The sequence below is a fragment of the Antedon bifida genome, chromosome 7, assembly GCF_963402885.1.
Source record: "Antedon bifida chromosome 7, ecAntBifi1.1, whole genome shotgun sequence".
Lineage (NCBI taxonomy): Eukaryota > Metazoa > Echinodermata > Crinoidea > Comatulida > Antedonidae > Antedon > Antedon bifida.
In genome coordinates, this window is record NC_136232.1 from 22,815,884 (window position 1) to 22,834,507 (window position 18,624).

An 18,624-nucleotide genomic window follows, 5' to 3' on the forward strand; every position below is an offset into this window, starting at 1 on the left:
TAGTATTTGAACAATGTAATGACATCATTTAAGCCATACTAATATATAGTCAGGTATTACGTAAGTTTTTAAAAAATCTTAAAAGTCATTTCTATTTTAAGTCTGACATCAAATTAAAGCTTATGATTATATAAATGTCATGAGTGTATAGGAACACACTGAAAACAATATAATGACGTCATTGCAACCACACCAATTTTGATGTAACTATGTAGCATTTTGATGAATTTTACCGAACCATCAAATTATGTTGATGTATATTTAGTGTAAAATTAAATTCATAACAATGAATATTGTGCATTGTAGTCAATACATTCATTTATTAAAATCGTTTAGACTTAATCATTCATTTTTGTCTTTAATTAGGCCTAAAGAGATTAATTATATAACAATTTAACATTGAAGAAAATTTACATGAAATTATTAGTATTATGCAATTATCACTTGATAGTGGGTTACTATAACATACACACTGTACGATATGTACTAGAGAAAACAAATATTGCTTTAAAAAACCAGTAGTAATAATAAAATAAATATTGGTTATCTTAACAGGTATTTAGAGAACAACGCTATAACTACCATAGAACCAGATGCATTTTCTTCTTTTGCTTCATCACTTTCACGTTTGTAAGTTAACAGTATGTGATTTTATTATAATTTAAATATTCCCCAACATACTATGAAGTAGCTATTTGGAAAATAATTTATACTGCAGGTTAAACGTGTCAATATAGGATACAACGTTAGTTATTTGCTGTATGATTCAGTGTAAATATAAATGCAACTTGAATTGAACGAGAAACCTTGCAAACAAGTGTAAAAAGTGGTTTTCATCAGGATTCTTAACTGAATGTATTGCAACACTGGAATGGTTACGTATTATTTAATTTTAAAAACAACACATTTATGACATTAGTCGTTGATTATATTCATTCCAATTTTCATCCTATACAACCTATACTCAAGGAATGTTACATAACCTTTATTTTAAAACGTTACTATTTTCAAAATTGACTATGGTTAATCATCGTTAAATATTATCATTTAGACGTTTAGAAGTGAACAGATTACGGTTTTACGAAGATAAAACTTTTGAAGAATTAACAAGTTTAACATATTTGTAAGTATGACAGGTGTGCATACATAATGTTACTGTTATTATTTTTCAAAGGAAAATCAATATTTAATAATTTTAATTTCATTTAATTCGTACAACTTCATTCAGGAGGTCAATTGCCTTAAAGGACAACTTGACCAAGGACAGTATTTTTACAACGTATATATACTTATATATACTTTATTTATTTCGTCCACATGGGAAAATATTTTGAGTGCTTTTCACAAAATTGTACAAAAATATATAAAAACGTTTCATATAAAAAATAATTAACTAAAAAATTTGGGATGTACATATGATTTCAGAACCATCGCAAGATTAAGGATATCGCCGCACGCGCTCGTCGTACAGCCGTTGTCGTAAATTGCTGTGACGTCACAGGTGCATCGCAGAATCTACTTAATGAGTTCAGATAGGCAAAAGAAACAATAAAAAAATATAAATTTATATTTTTTACGATTTATTTACAAAGTGTGTTTACTAGAAATTTTCGCGATTTGCCAGACTTTGCCAGAAAACTCATGACGTAATTTTTGCGATGCACCTGTGACGGCAATTTACGGCGACGGCTGTACAACGAGCGCGTGCGGCATGGCAATATCCCTAATCTCGCGATTGTTCTGAAATCATATGTACATCACTAATACGTTGTTAAAATATGGTCCTCGGTTAAGTTGTCCTTTGCGTATATCTCATGGTTTAACTTTTGATTGGTCCTTTAATTACATTAATGTGTATTATTCATCGGCATTCTATACACTAATTTATCATTTATGTTAATGTTTCGGTAAACTTTACGTCTAAGGATATGTTCTGACTCACATCACATCGGAGGTAACTTGCTATAAAAACTTTCCGCTGCTAAACCGTTTAAAACAATGTTGCCGCTGTTGTTTAACCAGTTTCAATTTTTTTCATTAAATTTTCGGTTTTTAATTTTAGGAAGCTGTTATCAGTAATCTCTTCAAATAATCTACGTTAATAATTTGAATGTTAGATTATGTTCAGTATAAAATAAACATTAACATTAATATGGTAATTCCAATTAAATGTTAAGTTCATAATATGTTCTTATTCTTTGTGTAATTATATAATGAGTCTAAACATAATATGGTGATATTCTGAATAGAATTTTTTAGAAAGTATCAATTACCATATTTATTTGAATAAACTCCCCGCTTTGAATAAACGCTCCCCATAGAACATCATTTCGAATAAACGCCTCAAATAAAAAAAAAACCCTCTTGATCAATAAATACGGTAAAATCTTCAAAATCTTTGGATATTTTAAACCTGTACTCATCTTTACGATCGAAGAGCAACAACTACGCAAAACAATTTAGTACTATTTCCTTCAATTGTTAAAACTGTTAAAATGTAACTAAACATCATTCACATTCATTTACTACGTGTTTACCTTCGCTCTCATAGGCGATCAGATTGTTCAAAACTGTGTTGTCTCGTTGGAGATATCGATGACTGTCGACCTCGATGTGAAGATGTACACACAAGAGATGTATTTATTTTCATTCATTTAATTTCATATAGGCCTATGTCGAAAAATAAAGACGTTGGCCTAAAACAAAACAACAAAATCCGCAAAATAACAAATGAATCACTGTCAAGTTGCTCACCAAAGTGGAAATGGGCAAGAAAACATATAATTAAACTAGAGAGCAATCTGGCAATGTATGCCTCCGCCTACAGTATAATTTTTCTACATAAAAAAAAGGTGTAATGTGTCCAAATATGGTTTTGATATGTCGTCGTCATGTCCATATATGGGCACATCACATTTTTTTGTCACATAAGGTTTGATAGTGTAGACAGAGCTTTACAACCAGACAATCTTAAGATTGCACTGCCTCTGAACAAGTCACTGACAGGCTGATATGTCATTACCATTTTATTGCATTTAACAGCATTTGGTTTATTGTAATTGCAGTGTGTTACTTCAAGACATTCGTGTCCAGTAAGAAATGACAGAGAAATCTCAACGGAATATAAAATGTATAAAAACGAAAAGAAAGCAAGGCTTGATGATGCTACTGGTTCCGGATAATCGTAATGGCAATTGGATCTGAGATCGATTGGATGACGGTTCCTGAGGAAATATAATGTTTGGGCAGCGACATTCATTATCCTCATACACAATTGTATATATGTTTAAGTGCAAAGTGCGTCACAATTTGGTTTCCTCTGAATCCAATTGCGCAATCTCTATTTCTGGTTTTGCTTATGAAATTTGTATCTATCGTATGTAATCTTCAGCATCTAAAAATATTTTATTGCAGTAATTATTCGAATAAACGCCCAGCTTTGAATAAACGCCTTCCTCGAATAAACGCCCCTTCCCCTCCCCTCCTTAGAAAGTTAATTTGAATAAACGCCCAAACCCCCTCCCCCAATAAAAATATCCTCAAATAAATGCCCGGGGCATTTATTTATTTCCTCGAATAAACACCCCGTCACATCCATTTTTACACAATATTGCATTACAACATCTATTTGTAATAGAATTCATTGATTGACATGATATACAATTTACCAAGCATTTTGATACAATTTTTACTGTATTTTATCACTTATCAATATTAATTGTGGTGTATTTTTTTATATCTAGAGGGTATTTATTTATTCATTATATATGTTACCATATTACACTAAAAAAAATAAACGCCTCCCCTAAATAAACCTGAACACGAAGCACCCCAGGCCGTTTATCTTATTCGAATAATTACGGTACTGTATATATTTTTGATCACAATGATGTAACTTAAATTGTACAATCCATTTTTGTTTAAAATGATCACACTGCAAGTTTAAAGTTCGTTTTTAAGATTTTATCAGTAATTGTACATCCACTAGTTCATAATAATACACGTGATAATTTATTTAATTTATTGCGTTATCTTGTGAGTTTGAATTGACATCTGTGCGAAAGATTGTAACGTTTAAATAAGCATATCATGGAAGTTATTCATTCGTTCATTTATTTCGTGAAAACAAGAAAAATGTATGAGAACAAGATAATTACACGCAATACTATGTGTACTAGAAATAGGATTTAAAAATGTATAAACTTCATTAGGTTTTATCAAATGTTTTATATTTCCATTGCGAGTAGTACGGCTCTTGGCGTGAAATGTTTAAAGTATAATTGCAATTTATGAAGACCTTTCAGCTTAAAAGTGTTTTTAAAACAAACTTATTTTTTACCATCACGTATAAACTTTCATTCGAATACTAGCAGCTCTAGCTTTCAAAATTGTCTTAGCTCAGTCCCAACCATGGTAGGGCTGGTCCTGGAGACTTATTTATTTTGTTTCATATATCAGTAAGTGCAATTTCCGTGGACCTAACAGCTCCATTTTTCAAAATGTGCTTAGCTAAGCCCCGGGCATGATGGTGGGGCTGAGGTACTGGAGACACTGTTTCATATTTGTTAGTTTCATATTTACAATTTTAGCACCCCTCCAGACAGCAATCAGACGCCTCTGGTATATAAGATAATTTCAGTTTAACCAAATATGGTGATGATTGCATTGTATAGATATGTATGGTAAGAACAATGTCAGAAAACGTAAATTCTAAATTTACATTAGAACTGAAACATGTTACATTCTTAAAACTATTGGTTAATTAAATTGAATATCTTAACACGAGATGTTGAATTGCATTGCTTGAATATTGTACATTATCACGTTTTGTGTAAAAATGTTTATCGCAAATATCGTGCGGGACGCATGGTGGGAAGGATTTGGGAGCAAACGCCACGACGCGTACGTACGTGATTTTATGTTGTTCGTACGCGCGTTTGCTCCCAAACCATATTCACATCAGATATTTTGTATATAACAAACGCTTCGATAATAGCGCGATCAACATTGTTTAGTTTATGATTGGTTGCGCAGTTTTTTACGTCACAACAAGTGGATGAAAATAATAATACGCATCATGCGCACTAGTCAACTCTTTAGATTCGTCGTGGGAATAAATTCGCCCAATGGAAAGTAGGCTTTTCCCGCGCGTATGCTCCATTATTTATGATCCATCGAATCGTCTGCACGAGCGTTTTCATCATCATCATAACGTCGACTGGAAAACAGGCTTAACCATCCATCAACGTTCGCTGGACGTTGATGGATGGTTTAAATTAACGTTAGTTATAACATTCAGCGGACGTCAGAAAGGGTGCACAACTTATTAATTTTATTTGAACGTTATTTTAATTTTGATATGTCCTTTTGAAAATAATTTATTATAAGACCTTTTATTTTATTTATCAACCATACGTAATGTATACTGTTAATATAATGATACTATAGTTGAAAAGATTTAGGCAAAACCACGTGAAATATACTAAACAGTGCTATGTTTTTCATTTTATTCTGACAGCTCACAAAAGCATCATGACAAATAAACTACATTGTCTAGGTTAAAATTAAATTTCCTCTCATTTTTATTGATTTTCGGGGTCAATGGCTTTTGACATATACAATTACCTTTCCCCACCCCACCCAAGCTCACCTTTTTTTGGTAAGTTTACACCCTGCCTACCAGAATCAAGTAAAATTAGCCCCTTTCACAGATTACACCTAAATGGATATTAAAAAAAAAAACCACAAAAAATAAATGTGATGTGCCCATGGACATGATGATGTCATATCACTACCATATTTGGGCATATCACTGCCATTATTTGGGCACATCACACTTTTTGTCATATAAAGTTTGATAGAACTAGGCCTATAAATCTATACATGTAAACAAATTTTTTTTCTGATCCAATATTTAGGCGTACCATACCATGTCCGAACGAATGTGTATTTCTAAATGCATTGAAGCGTATCGTGGAGAAAGTTAGTAGAGCTGAGATTATTTTAAATATAATTTTAACTAAAAGCATAACGACGATGTTTGGATGTTTAGTAGCAGGGCGCTTAGTAAGTATACGCTTTAAATTAGCCTGTGTTGATAGACAATTAAACCAATGATTAATGAACATTCTTTTTTATCCTAGCCTAGGCCTATAGTTTTAGTACTACTACTAGCGCAGCCTAGGCCTACTACTACTACTAGAAGTAGCTAGGCTAGGCTAAACTAATATAGGCCTAGTAGTAATAATAACACCGGTCGGTATACCTGGATCAGAGGGATGGCAGAGTAGGGAGTTATGGTGAATACTCCAGAACATTATTTTCATTCAAGGGATTATGCTACCCCAAGAAAAAGCACACTGATTTTAGTTATGACATATCATATCCTGACATTTTTTAAACTTTGTTTGTTGTTGTTTGCTCGGATAATTAATTATTAATAACTTTAACTTATCTTATTAATTATTGCGTGTTGGATCAATGTGTCCTATTGCGAGCTGGATTATGCTTATTAATATTATGACGTGTAAACATAATGCATAAAATATACAGGATTTGTACTTGCAGGTTCAAGGGGAACCACAACAAGTAGACGAGACGCACTTTATTTTCAATCTGGTTGATACAGACAACATAGGCCACGTTGTGATTTTTATGCTTGGCACGGTGCCGTTTCCAGACGGACTTGGTGGCGCTGTTTACTTTGGTTGGCCAACGACATCCGGGTTATCATGGCAGTACTTGGGCCACATCTCAAATGATAAACCAAGTGCTATATTTAAGATCTGTAAAGCTAAACCAGGTACTAGTAATGTTATGCACAAAAAGAACCAGCGTACGTGGTCCCATCTGAAGGACGAGGAAATGAAATAAACTTATGCCTTTTTTAACATATTGCCATATCATATATATTTAATTGTTCATATTTTTTTTATAGAAACTTCTGCAGTTGGTGGTTTCGGAGCAAACTTAATGAGTGGACCAATGACAGAAGCCCAAATTGGGATCTCTGTTGAGAATATGAATGAAATATCACAACGAACCCCAGCCGTTAACACACAGGTAGAGAAGTGCACAGTATTAACACTTCAACACACATGCAACCCGTTTTGAACCCTAGATATGAACCCAGCACCCTGGATTTGATCTAAGGGCCCTGGATTTCATCCCTGTACCCTGGATTTGAACCCAGGACCCTAGATTTGATCCCTGGACCCTGGATTTGATCCCAGCACCCTGGATGTGATCTAAGGACCCTGGATTTGAACCCAGGACCCTAGATTTGATCCCTGGATTTGAACCCAGGACCCTAGATTTTAAACCCAAAAGCCTGGATTTGATCCCAGGACCCTAGATGTGAACCAAGAACCCTCAATTTGATCCCAGGACACTAGATTTGAACCCAGGACACTAGATTTGATCCCAGGACACTAGATCTGATCCCAGGACACTAGATCTAATCCCAGGACACTAGATTTGTCCCAGGACACTAGATTTGATCCCAGGACACTAGATCTGATCCCAGGACACTAGATTTGATCCCAGGACACTAGATTTGATCACAGGACACTATATTTGATCACAGGACACTGGATTTGATCCCATGACACTGGATTTGATCCCAGGACATTAGATTTGATCCCAGGACACTGGATCTGATCCCAGGACACTGGATTTGATCCCAGGACACTATATTTGATCACAGGACACTGGATTTGATCCCAAGACACTAGATTTGATCACAGGACACTGGATTTGATCACAGGACACTGGATTTGATCCCAGGACACTAGATTTGATCACAGGACACTAGATTTGATCCCAGGACATTAGATTTGATCCCAGGACACTAGATCTAATCCCAGGACACTAGATTTGATCCCAGGACCCTGGATTTAATACCAGGATGACCCTGGATTTGACCCCAGGACACTAGATTTTATCCCAGGACACTAGATTTGATCACAGGACACTAGATTTGATCTTAAGAATTGAGACCAGGATTGTGTCTACTGTATTCAAATACACAATGTGGATGTGGTCCTTAAAAATGTAAAAAGCAGGAAATTGGGACTCAAGTATTTTCAACTGTACATGGTTATATAGTTGTCCTCCAAGCTTACGTTTGACCTACAATCTAAGGCCTGTATGGTGGAGTTGAGAAATGGGCTTTTTGCCTAAGTCCAACTTGCAGAATATTTGATATAGCAGAGCATTTATTTTTATAAACCCTTTTTAAAAAATGAAAACAACCCCTCCCCAAATTAATTACCCAGCATGTCTAATATTGTTTTACTTTATAAAAAATGTTTTTCTTTATTTTATACACTAGGCTTCCAAGGTGGAGTCTTTTCGAGAGTTCAGCCAAAAAATGCTCGAGAGTTTTTTCAATTATGCATCTTCATTCGCAATAACGCAAGGCCAAATGGTACCACAGCCGAACGCAACATTTATTCCAACAGATGTCATCCAGAAATGGTTTGAAAATTTTCAAAGAAAACTGTCGCAAGATTTGTATTTTTGGAGGTCATGATGCGAAAATAATAATTTATATTAAAATTAGTTTTAACAGCTCTAATGCCAGCTCTTATATCCAAGATTATATGGAAAACTACATAGAACCTTAGTCTGGTTTGTAGTTTGCAAAGTTTAGTTTTTGTTATAGATGAGGTTAAGGGAAACATTAAAGCCGTCTACACCATCAAACTTTATTTGATGATGTGATGTCACATCACTACCATATTTGGGCACATCGCATCATATTTTTTTGTCAAACTATTTGATAGTGTAGACAGAGCTTTAGAAAAGCAAGGGAGCCTAGATTCAGAAAATAAAGCTCTGTCTACACTATCAAACTACTTGACAAAAAAGTGTGATGTGCCCAAATAAATAAAATAGCCTTAAAACAAGCTGGTTGACAACAGTGTGGAATTTGTTTTATTTTTGCTTCTGATTTAGTTTTAAAAAAAATGGACAAGAAAAATTTTTTTAATGGAACCTTTAGTCAATAAAAATTTTTTCTATAATAATTTTATTCTGAGTTTATAAGCAAATTTTATATTAGTAAATTTTCATAATGGATTCCTAAGTGTTATTGTTAAGGTAATTTATTACTGTATTATGTTTAATGGTATTTTTATATCATTAACATTAATTAAATAAACATACCAACCAAAATTGACAACATTGTGTTAAAATGTCAAACTATTTTGTTTCAGCTAAATAAACTACTAACTTTCAAATCATTATATTGCTTTATATACATTTGATATACACATTAACAATTAATTTTTTGGTAATCATTTCAAAATACATTGCTTATATAAATCAATTCATCAAAATAAAAAAATGTGTAATTTCATAATTAAATAAAACCTTTATTGGGAATATTTTTAACATGGTTGTCAACTAAATTGAGAAGATTTTGGTTTATGATCTCAAAATTATCAATATACGTACTTTTTTCACTTTATTATTTAGTTTTAGATGTCATTTTCACTTATGGATGTAGTCTTACCTACCCTGATTTTTTTTTTTTTAAATCGATCGTAAGATAGCAACAGAGTAAAATTATGATTTCATTATTTTTTGTAGAATAAGATAATATATACCTGTAATATAGAAATAATGAAGGTTTATGAGTGCGATGGTACAAATACTTTCAAGAGGTCAAAGATGAAAGGTTATTATTATACAATGTGACCTTTCAACTTTCACCAAATTTAAATAAAATACAAATCATTTTTACAGCCTTTTCTAGAACCAATGTAAACTAAACTGTAGTATAAACATAATATTTACGTGATGGGTCTTATCATTTTATATTCTAACATTATTTTTCTCTTTTTGGCAAATTACTTTTGGAATATTTTACCTCTTTTTATCAACAATTTTCAAAGGTAAACTTATTTAAAACTAATCAACTCTTCAATTTCAAAATCAGGTTAATCTGTTTACTGCGTTTACTCCATTAAATAATGTTTGAATTGGTGCGTTATAAAATCTTCTATGACTATTATACTAGGCTATTGAGTCTAACAGTCATTCTACACACATGCATAATGCTTCCAAGTGTGTGCAGGACGATTTTTTGACTCGACAGTCATGGTAAATTGTGAAAATGAAAGGTCGCTATTATATGGATTTAAATTAATTTAGCTACATTTTTTTTTTAGGCTAAAAATGTCAATGGTTTTCCTAAATAATTTTTTAATAAATTTGTGCGTACTGTATTATTTTTAGTATCGTGGGATCATTTTTTAGCACATTGTAAATGTTTCAAATAACATTGTTGTTTTCATTAACATAACATTGTAGTTTTTATGTTTGTAGTTTTTATGTTTATTTTTTATATGATAAAACCGTCATGTATGTATTGCGTAACACCAAGTCATCAAGACTCAATATCTATGACCCTTTCTTTTTCTGGTACTGGTGGTCGCTCCGTTTACATGCTAAACGAAGACATCAGCAGATGCTGCATGTTGTTACGAGCTACAAAAACAAGTTACATAAAATATGTTCTTCAAAACGTACAGTGATTTATTGTGTCAATTTTTTTTATTTTAGAGTCATATGGAAACTTCAGCAATACAGATCTTGAGAATTTTAGCTGGGGAATGGGAGGGATTTGGTTAGGGTTAAACAACAGGGGTAAGTTTTGGGAGAAGAGTATATCGATTTTATCTATACTATAAATACAATACATACTTGACTAAAGAAAAAAAAAGTGAAAAAAAAGAAGATTACCGTCAAAATAAGTGGTATCCGTTTCATCGTCGGGATTCGGAATAAAAGATGGCGACAAATCTTGAACACAATTCCATTCAATGTTGGAAAAAAACGCATGTTGCCGTAAATCTACAAGAACATAAATACAAAATAATTATAAACTTCAGTAATAAAAAAAAAAATTGATCGGTTTTAATGTTGAGCCAAATGACTATTCAGCTATTGAGTCTAAAAGTCTTGTTTAGTGTGCACAAATTGACAAAAGACCTATTTTTGGAACAATCTAATGATAAACTTTATTAGTTTTTACTATCTTTTAGCTCTTTCCAAGATCTGTAACATGTTTTTAATTGTTTTTCTCCTTTTGTGAGAGCAACTGAAAATACAGTACATACCAAATGACCTTTTTTTGTGACCTATGAATATAATATTGAACATACCAGATGCTTTGACCCTGTTAGTTGGGTCCATTGTTAACAGTTTACTAATTACATCGATGGCTTCTTCTGATAGGCATTCATCATCCTCCTCTGGCCAGGGAATGTCTGCACAAATAATAATATGAACAATTTTCTAATTATTTGTTTACTTTATTCAGATACAGTTACTATCATCGATATTATTTTACTGTCTCTGTCACGTCTACACTCTCAAACTTAATTTGACAAAAAAAGTGTGATGTGCCCAAATATGGTAGTGATGTGCCCAAATATGGTAGTGATGTGCCCAAATATGGTGGTGATATGACATCAACATGTCCATATAAGGGCACATCACATTTTTTTGTCACATAGAGTTTGATAGTGAGACAAAACTTAAGTTTCTTTTTTGCTCTTCCCTCCTTTTAGACACTCCTATTCAGGAGACTTCCATCCAGTGAAAAAATATGTTTTAACACTACATTCAATCCCTAACGGGGGGAAACTTCTATTAAGGGGACACTTTGTTTGGTCCCAAAGGTTTCCTGTTAAATAAAGGCCAATTTACACATGTCCGCATAGCTTATCCCATGTAGAATCTGTATTTATCCTGAGCAGAAACCGCCCGTCCGCGTAGCTTATCCCATGTAGAATCTGTATTTATCCTGAGCAGAAACCGCCCGTCCGCGTAGCTTATCCCATGTAGAATCTGTATTTATCCTGAGCAGAAACCGCCTGTCCGCGTAGCTTATCCCATGTAGAATCTGTATTTATCCTGAGCAGAAACCGCCCGTCCGCGTAGCTTATCCCATGTAGAATCTGTATTTATCCTGAGCAGAAACCGCCCGTCCGCGTAGCTTATCCCATGTAGAATCTGTATTTATCCTGAGCAGAAACCGCCCGTCCGCGTAGCTTATCCCATGTAGAATCTGTATTTATCCTGAGCAGAAACCGTCCGTCCGCGTAGCTTATCCCATGTAGAATCTGTATTTATCCTGAGCAGAAACCGCCCGTCCGCGTAGCTTATCCCATGTAGAATCTGTATTTATCCTGAGCAGAAACCGCCCGTCCGCGTAGCTTATCCCATGTAGAATCTGTATTTATCCTGAGCAGAAACCGCCCGTCCGCGTAGCTTATCCCATGTAGAATCTGTATTTATCCTGAGCAGAAACCGCCCGTCCGCGTAGCTTATCCCATGTAGAATCTGTATTTATCCTGAGCAGAAACCGCCCGTCCGCGTAGCTTATCCCATGTAGAATCTGTATTTATCCTGAGCAGAAACAGCCCGTCCGCGTAGCTTATCCCATGTAGAATCTGTATTTATCCTGAGCAGAAACCGCCTGTCCGCGTAGCTTATCCCATGTAGAATCTGTATTTATCCTGAGCAGAAACCGCCCGTCCGCGTAGCTTATCCCATGTAGAATCTGTATTTATCCTGAGCAGAAACCGCCCGTCCACGTAGCTTATCCCATGTAGAATCTGTATTTATCCTGAGCAGAAACCGCCCGTCCGCGTAGCTTATCCCATGTAGAATCTGTATTTATCCTGAGCAGAAACCGCCCGTCCGCGTAGCTTATCCCATGTAGAATCTGTATTTATCCTGAGCAGAAACCGCCCGTCCGCGTAGCTTATCCCATGTAGAATCTGTATTTATCCTGAGCAGAAACCGCCTGTCCGCGTAGCTTATCCCATGTAGAATCTGTATTTATCCTGAGCAGAAACCGCCCGTCCGCGTAGCTTATCCCATGTAGAATCTGTATTTATCCTGAGCAGAAACCGCCCGTCCACGTAGCTTATCCCATGTAGAATCTGTATTTATCCTGAGCAGAAACCGCCTGTCCGCGTAGCTTATCCCATGTAGAATATGTATTTATCCAGAGCAGAAACCGCCCGTCCGCGTAGCTTATCCCATGTAGAATCTGTATTTATCCTGAGCAGAAACCGCCCGTCCGCGTAGCTTATCCCATGTAGAATCTGTATTTATCCTGAGCAGAAACCGCCCGTCCGCTCCGTGTTGTGTGTAAATGGTCATAAAGAATAACATAGATTCTATATTTTTTTTAGCATTACCGCTCATCTGTGTAAATTGGCTTTAATAGGGGTTTTACTGTATGTAAAATGTAAATTTCCATACAACATTACAATCATGTTTTTAACTGTTTGTATTAAGTACTTACCTCTATTAAGGATGTTCTTAAAAATGAGCTGGGGTGTTTGGTCATTAAATGGTGGAACGCCTGTGAGGAACTCAAAGAGGCACACGCCAAGGGCCCACCAATCTACCTCCGCACCTGAGAAAAATGTTAATTACTCATTGTATTGGCTAGCAAAGTATACTAACTTTAGTTAAATTTAGTAACTTTGTATTTCCAGAACAGCAATTGGCTAGTAATTTGCTAATTTGTAGTATTTCGAGAATAGCAATAGACTTGTTTGGTGTAAGTGTAGCGGTGTGTGACAAGAGGCTTCCAACTGGCACATCTGATTGGAGAAACATGTCAAAATGATTTTACTGCAGTTACTGTCAGTAATTACATTTTGATAAACTATTTAACTTTTTCATGCAAATTTTTATTTAGCAATCTTTTGCAGTGACTACCTCATTATGAACTTTTACATTGAAACAAACTAAAACTATAATGATAAAAAAAATGTAGTTACTGAAGTAACTGCAGTAGAATAATTTAAATATGATCTCGACTAACCATGGTTTTGCCGATTTAGAATCTCGGGAGCAAGATAATCTGGCGTTCCTAGAATACGTTTGTCGACACTGACGCCTTTTCTGCAACTTTTGGGTGTCCTATAGGGAGTTTTTGGAGTCCATGATGAGGTTTTTGGAATTGATGGTGTCTGAAAAACAATTAGATATTTCTGAAAAGAGATCTTGAATTCCGATAAAAACCAGAAAGAAATTTGTTAATATCCTGTCTCATCATTGAAAATGCTGGACATCATTTTACCTTATATGGTGTTTTTGAGAGCCGGTTCTGTGCAGGCGTTTTAAAAGCATAACTTGAGTCCATGGAAGATTCAATCGTCATGTTTGATTTGGACTGCCATTCACCTGAATCAATCTTTAATGGTGACTGTACTCCGCCATCTCTCTGTTGGCACCTGGCACCCTTTTTTGATGGCATAGACGGAGTGGATTCCAACTGTGGCAGTCTACTCTGTTTATCAAGACTAGATTCTGGACTGTCGTCAAAAGAGTGAAACAGGTTCATGGAGATGCCGCTGCTTGCTCTTGATATTTCGTGCACTCGTACATTCCTGCAGAAACCGACAGTCGCTGGATTTGGACTTAGAAGTCCGGAAACGTCACTTAAACAATATAAACGACCGTCTTTCCTAAATACGTCATCTGTGAGTTCTGAACATGAAGACACTTGATTGACATCCACTTTCGATGTCTCCCCTCTGTCAACCCCAGAACAGCCATTCTTTTCGCTGCATGCCTCTTGCAACGAATTGCTGCCATGCATGTCACTAAGGTCTGATGTATTAGCTGGTGAGGTTTCCTCAAATTTAAAACTTGAATTGAATGCTTCGCGACTGTCACTATCCAGTCGCCGGATCTTCGGAAGATTTTGTAACCGGAAACGTGGACATACAGGTGTACCGTGAATGTTGACGACATTAAGTATCTGCGTTAATCCAGAGCTCTTTGACGGTTTTATAGATTCTATTCCTTCATCAGAAGAAGAATCTGAATTGGCTGGAATTCGTTTTCTTTTGATACCATGTGTTCCTGACAGAGGAGTCGACTGAATCTGCCGACTGATCTTCAGGTAATCGTTAGTAATTTCTGGTGAGATACCTCTAGCAGATTTGGCAGGTATTTCCAAATTATCTACATCACTTTGGCTGTTTGTCCTTTCTACTGTAGGGCTATTTGTCCTTTCTACTGTAGGGCTATTTGTCCTTTCTACTGTAGGGCTATATTTCCTTTCTACTGTAGGGCTATTTGTCCTTTCTACTGACAGTGATGGTACTATTTTATTGTTTATATTTCTGACACCTGATTTCATACTGCTAGTTAACGGAGTGCATGTCAACTGGTGACCATCGGTGGATGCTTTAGCAACTGCTGGTGTTTCAGAATTGTCTTTCTTGTTCGTTAAATCTGTTAAGATTGGCGATTGCTGTAGACAAAGAAAAATAAGGAATAAAACAGCGAAAAAAGACACATTAAATTAATAATTGAATTAAATTTTAAATTAATTTCCCCAAGTAGAGAACCCCTATTAGGGACACCTTCAGCATCTTGGGTAGCTTTTAGTATATTTAAATATACATATATATACATATTTTTCTTGTAATCAGCCTGTTTACTTACAAATGCTAAATTGGTTGTCAGTGACATAATTTGACCTGGGGTCCTATAAAAATGAGTTGGTGGCTTAGTGCTCATGGCACCAGGTGTTTGCAAGAGGTCAGATGCCGAAAGGTCTGTGAAGAAGACAAAATATTAGGATAACAGAAGCAAAACATCTGGAAGGTCTGTGAACAAGAAAAACTAATAGGATAACAGAAGGCTGAGTATTGGTAGTTTAATGTTTTTCGGCTGGATTGAATGTTCCTTGTCTAGCCTTCAAAATTGCGCATTTCTTACTTTTTTTACAGACATTTTCAAAATCACCGGATGGAAAAAAGTCTGGCATACTATTACTAATTATTAAATGCTGTCTTCTTTGCATACAAACTTTATAACACAATTACATTGACTTACTTCTTTGGAGGTTTATAGTGGATAAACCAAAATCGGTGAGTTTTATGTGACCAGTTGCACTTATTAGCATGTTATCCGGTTTTATGTCTCTAAAAAACAAATATGGTAGTAATTTGCCCAAATATGGTAGTGATTTGCCTTAATATGGTAGTGATATAACATCATCATGTCCATATATGAGCACATCACATTTTTTTGTCACATAAAGTTTGACAGTGTAGACATAGCTTAATAAATTATTACTATTAGTCAATGTTAAATTCAGGAAAAACAAGTTGTAATAGAACAAAGCTAGATTTATATTAATACCTATGAATGATTCCTCTTTTATGTAGATACTCTAGTGCCAGACAAACCTCGGCAGTGTACATGACTGCCATCTCTTCATCAAAGTAGCCGCACATGTGGATCAAAGACTTGACATCGCCCCCAATCATGTATTCCATCACCTGCAAAAGAGCACACGTATCCCGATATTTCATTTAAATTATAAATTAGGACCTCTTACCTGTAATTGGATACATTTAATTGAACACCAGTGACCACATTCACCAATCACACTTAGGCTTAAAGGGAAACACTTAAACTTCTCCTATACCACATTTTATTCAGGGCGTGTGGTGCAATGTGTTGGACAAATGACTGCTGATCGTAAGATCGAGGTTCGAATCCAACTCTCGCCGCATTGCTTGTATCCTTAGGCAAGATACTTTACTTACGTTTGCCTCTCTCCACCCAGGTGTATAAATGGGAACCTGGTTAGATCAAGACACAACTTTGCGATGATTACTAGCTGCATTATGGGAGTATGTTTCCATGTGTTTGATAAAAAAAAAATGACTGGGGTAATAATGTTCAGCACTTAGAGGTTTCACAACATTAGGCGCTATATAAATCCAGGATATTATTATTAAGGGAAATCCCGCCTTATGTCGATACGGAACTCAACTCAACACGTGCTTGCACACTGTTCAACATAAGCACCCGTGCGCAACTAGTTCTTAATTTGAGTTGACATAAGGTGGCCCAGCTTTAGCTTATTAATGAACAACATGAAAACTAACCAGGTAGATGTTTTTGTCTGTCTGTATGGAGTAATAGATGTGGACAACGAACGGGCTTTTAGATAACGCCATGGCGTCTCTCTCAGCTTTCGCTTGTCCTACCATATTTTTTAGGATCATCTCTTGTTTATGCATCACTTTGATTGCGTACAATTGGTCTTTATCTTTGTGTTTGCCTAAAAACACTTTGCTGTTGCAATAAGAACAATTATTTAAAGGATTATTAAACTAAAGTTTATTTATTTATTTATACTTTATACCTGTTCACAAAGTGAAAGACATCTTTGATCAATGACAATTAATGCTGTGCATGGAAAACTACTGTTCTCCCTCCCATGGTGCCCAGAAAGTAATTTAAAGCAGGGTTATCGATTTAATTAAATATTAAGTAGCGGTAATTAGCCAATAATATCAATTTATTATATATATTATTATATTCTTACCCAAATGCTCCTTTGCTTATTGGCTTAAGGATTGTGAAATCCTCAATTATGGGAGCCTGTGAAACAAAAGAAACATTGTTATTAAAAGTTATTATTGAAGCCCTAGAGGGAATAAATATAGTAGAGGGGCTTTATTCTTCTCTTGTGCGTCCGCTTATGGAGTATGCAGTTCAAGCCTGGTCACCATATCTACAACAAGACATCAATAAACTTGAGAAAATCCAACAACGAGCAACAAAACTTGTACCAGAACTCAGAAATTTGCCTTATGAAGAGAGCAGGATACAGCTTGGTTTACCAACTTTACAGGAAAGAAGGGAACGCGGAGACCTCATCGAAGTTTTTAAATTTTTGAATGGTTACGAAAATATAGATCGCCACTCCTTTTTTAAATTAGCATCTGAAGTTGGTCCAAATATCACTCGAGGCTCAACTTTTAAATTAAAGAAACCTAGATGGAACTCAACTAAACGAAATAATTTTTTTTAATAAAAAGAGTAGAGTAATTAACAAGTGGAACTCGTTGCCCGAATCTGTTGTCAATAGCAAGAGTGTAAATTCATTCAAAAACAAACTTGACAAACACACACACATACACACATATGAGAGAAGAGGCTCCCTACGAGTTTAAAAACTCACTGCCTCTTAACTTTACTAAAGGTAAGAATTACTAAATAAAGGTAAGAAAATAATAATTATTAATAAAAGATTTAAAATTATTTGAAGAACCACAAAAATACTTTATTTATGCCTGAAGGTAGCCTACTAACTACAGACAGAGTACAGTATTTAATATTATTAGGCCTACGGTTTGTTAGCCGGCCAAGCATCGCATTAACCGCATAAAATGGCCTAACTAAACCCGACGATTCCAGTTCCCATTAAATTAGGGACTCAGCCTCTAGCCTAGCTAGGCTAGGCCTAACTAACCGCCAAACCTATGTTTTCTATTAAAAGAACGCTATTAAATCGTGTTAATGTTAAATACCTTCATTTTAACTGAAGAAATACAGCAATTTACAATCTTAGCTATTAATTGAAAATTAGAAATGAGTCATTTCAAAGTAGCCGCGATATTCACTTTGTTTTGGTTTTGTAATTTCAAAAATTATTTGATGGTGCGCAAATAGTGCATTACAACACACGTTGAATTAAACGATTATATGGTACGCGAATAGTGCATTACATACGTTTGATTACAAAATTATAAGGTACGCAAATAGTGCATTTCATTC

General features: G+C 35.1%; 3 protein-coding genes across 3 annotated transcripts in view; 2 read left to right on the top strand and 1 right to left on the bottom strand.

The window, feature by feature from the left end:
• The window catches only part of LOC144849007 (uncharacterized), a 51,202-nt gene extending 46,424 nt beyond the window's left edge, over nt 1-4,778 (top strand). Inside the window, exons 9-12 of the mRNA XM_078705959.1 lie at nt 556-630; nt 1,052-1,123; nt 2,552-2,636; nt 3,066-4,778. Of these exons, the coding sequence (XP_078562085.1) occupies nt 556-630; nt 1,052-1,123; nt 2,552-2,636; nt 3,066-3,182 (349 nt within the window). The 3' untranslated portion in view covers nt 3,183-4,778. The remainder of the gene's footprint in view (nt 1-555; nt 631-1,051; nt 1,124-2,551; nt 2,637-3,065) is intronic.
• Nucleotides 4,779-5,947: 1,169 nt separating this feature from the next.
• LOC144847603 (protein Hikeshi-like) lies at nt 5,948-9,190 on the top strand. Its single transcript, XM_078704047.1, has 4 exons — nt 5,948-6,066; nt 6,568-6,802; nt 6,938-7,062; nt 8,333-9,190. Exons 1-4 carry the CDS (start codon nt 6,037-6,039, stop codon nt 8,531-8,533), a joined length of 591 nt encoding a protein of 196 aa, XP_078560173.1. The 5' UTR covers nt 5,948-6,036; the 3' UTR covers nt 8,534-9,190.
• Nucleotides 9,191-10,165: 975 nt separating this feature from the next.
• Nucleotides 10,166-18,480, bottom strand: LOC144847602 (serine/threonine-protein kinase greatwall-like). The gene is made up of 12 exons (XM_078704045.1): nt 18,378-18,480; nt 17,390-17,445; nt 16,947-17,136; nt 16,192-16,331; nt 15,883-15,971; nt 15,490-15,602; nt 14,114-15,295; nt 13,856-14,003; nt 13,328-13,441; nt 11,172-11,276; nt 10,750-10,860; nt 10,166-10,494 (listed from the first exon to the last, which is right to left on the bottom strand). Exons 1-12 carry the CDS (start codon nt 18,381-18,383, stop codon nt 10,448-10,450), a joined length of 2,301 nt encoding a protein of 766 aa, XP_078560171.1. The 5' UTR covers nt 18,384-18,480; the 3' UTR covers nt 10,166-10,447.
• Nucleotides 18,481-18,624: the final 144 nt, after the last annotated feature.

Bases quoted from the DNA above. Each gene is read 5' to 3' on its own strand.
- LOC144847602 (XM_078704045.1), bottom strand. The intron at 13,442-13,855 runs GTTAGTCGAGAT...CATTTTTCTCAG, and splicing joins TCTAAATCGGCAAAACCATG to GTGCGGAGGTAGATTGGTGG. The intron at 10,495-10,749 runs GTAATCTTCTTT...TTGTTTTTGTAG, and splicing joins GGATACCACTTATTTTGACG to CTCGTAACAACATGCAGCAT.
- LOC144847603 (XM_078704047.1), top strand. From the start codon at position 6,037: ATGTTTGGATGTTTAGTAGCAGGGCGCTTA. The intron at 6,803-6,937 runs GTACTAGTAATG...TTTTTTTTATAG, and splicing joins GATCTGTAAAGCTAAACCAG to AAACTTCTGCAGTTGGTGGT. The intron at 7,063-8,332 runs GTAGAGAAGTGC...TTTATACACTAG, and splicing joins CCCCAGCCGTTAACACACAG to GCTTCCAAGGTGGAGTCTTT.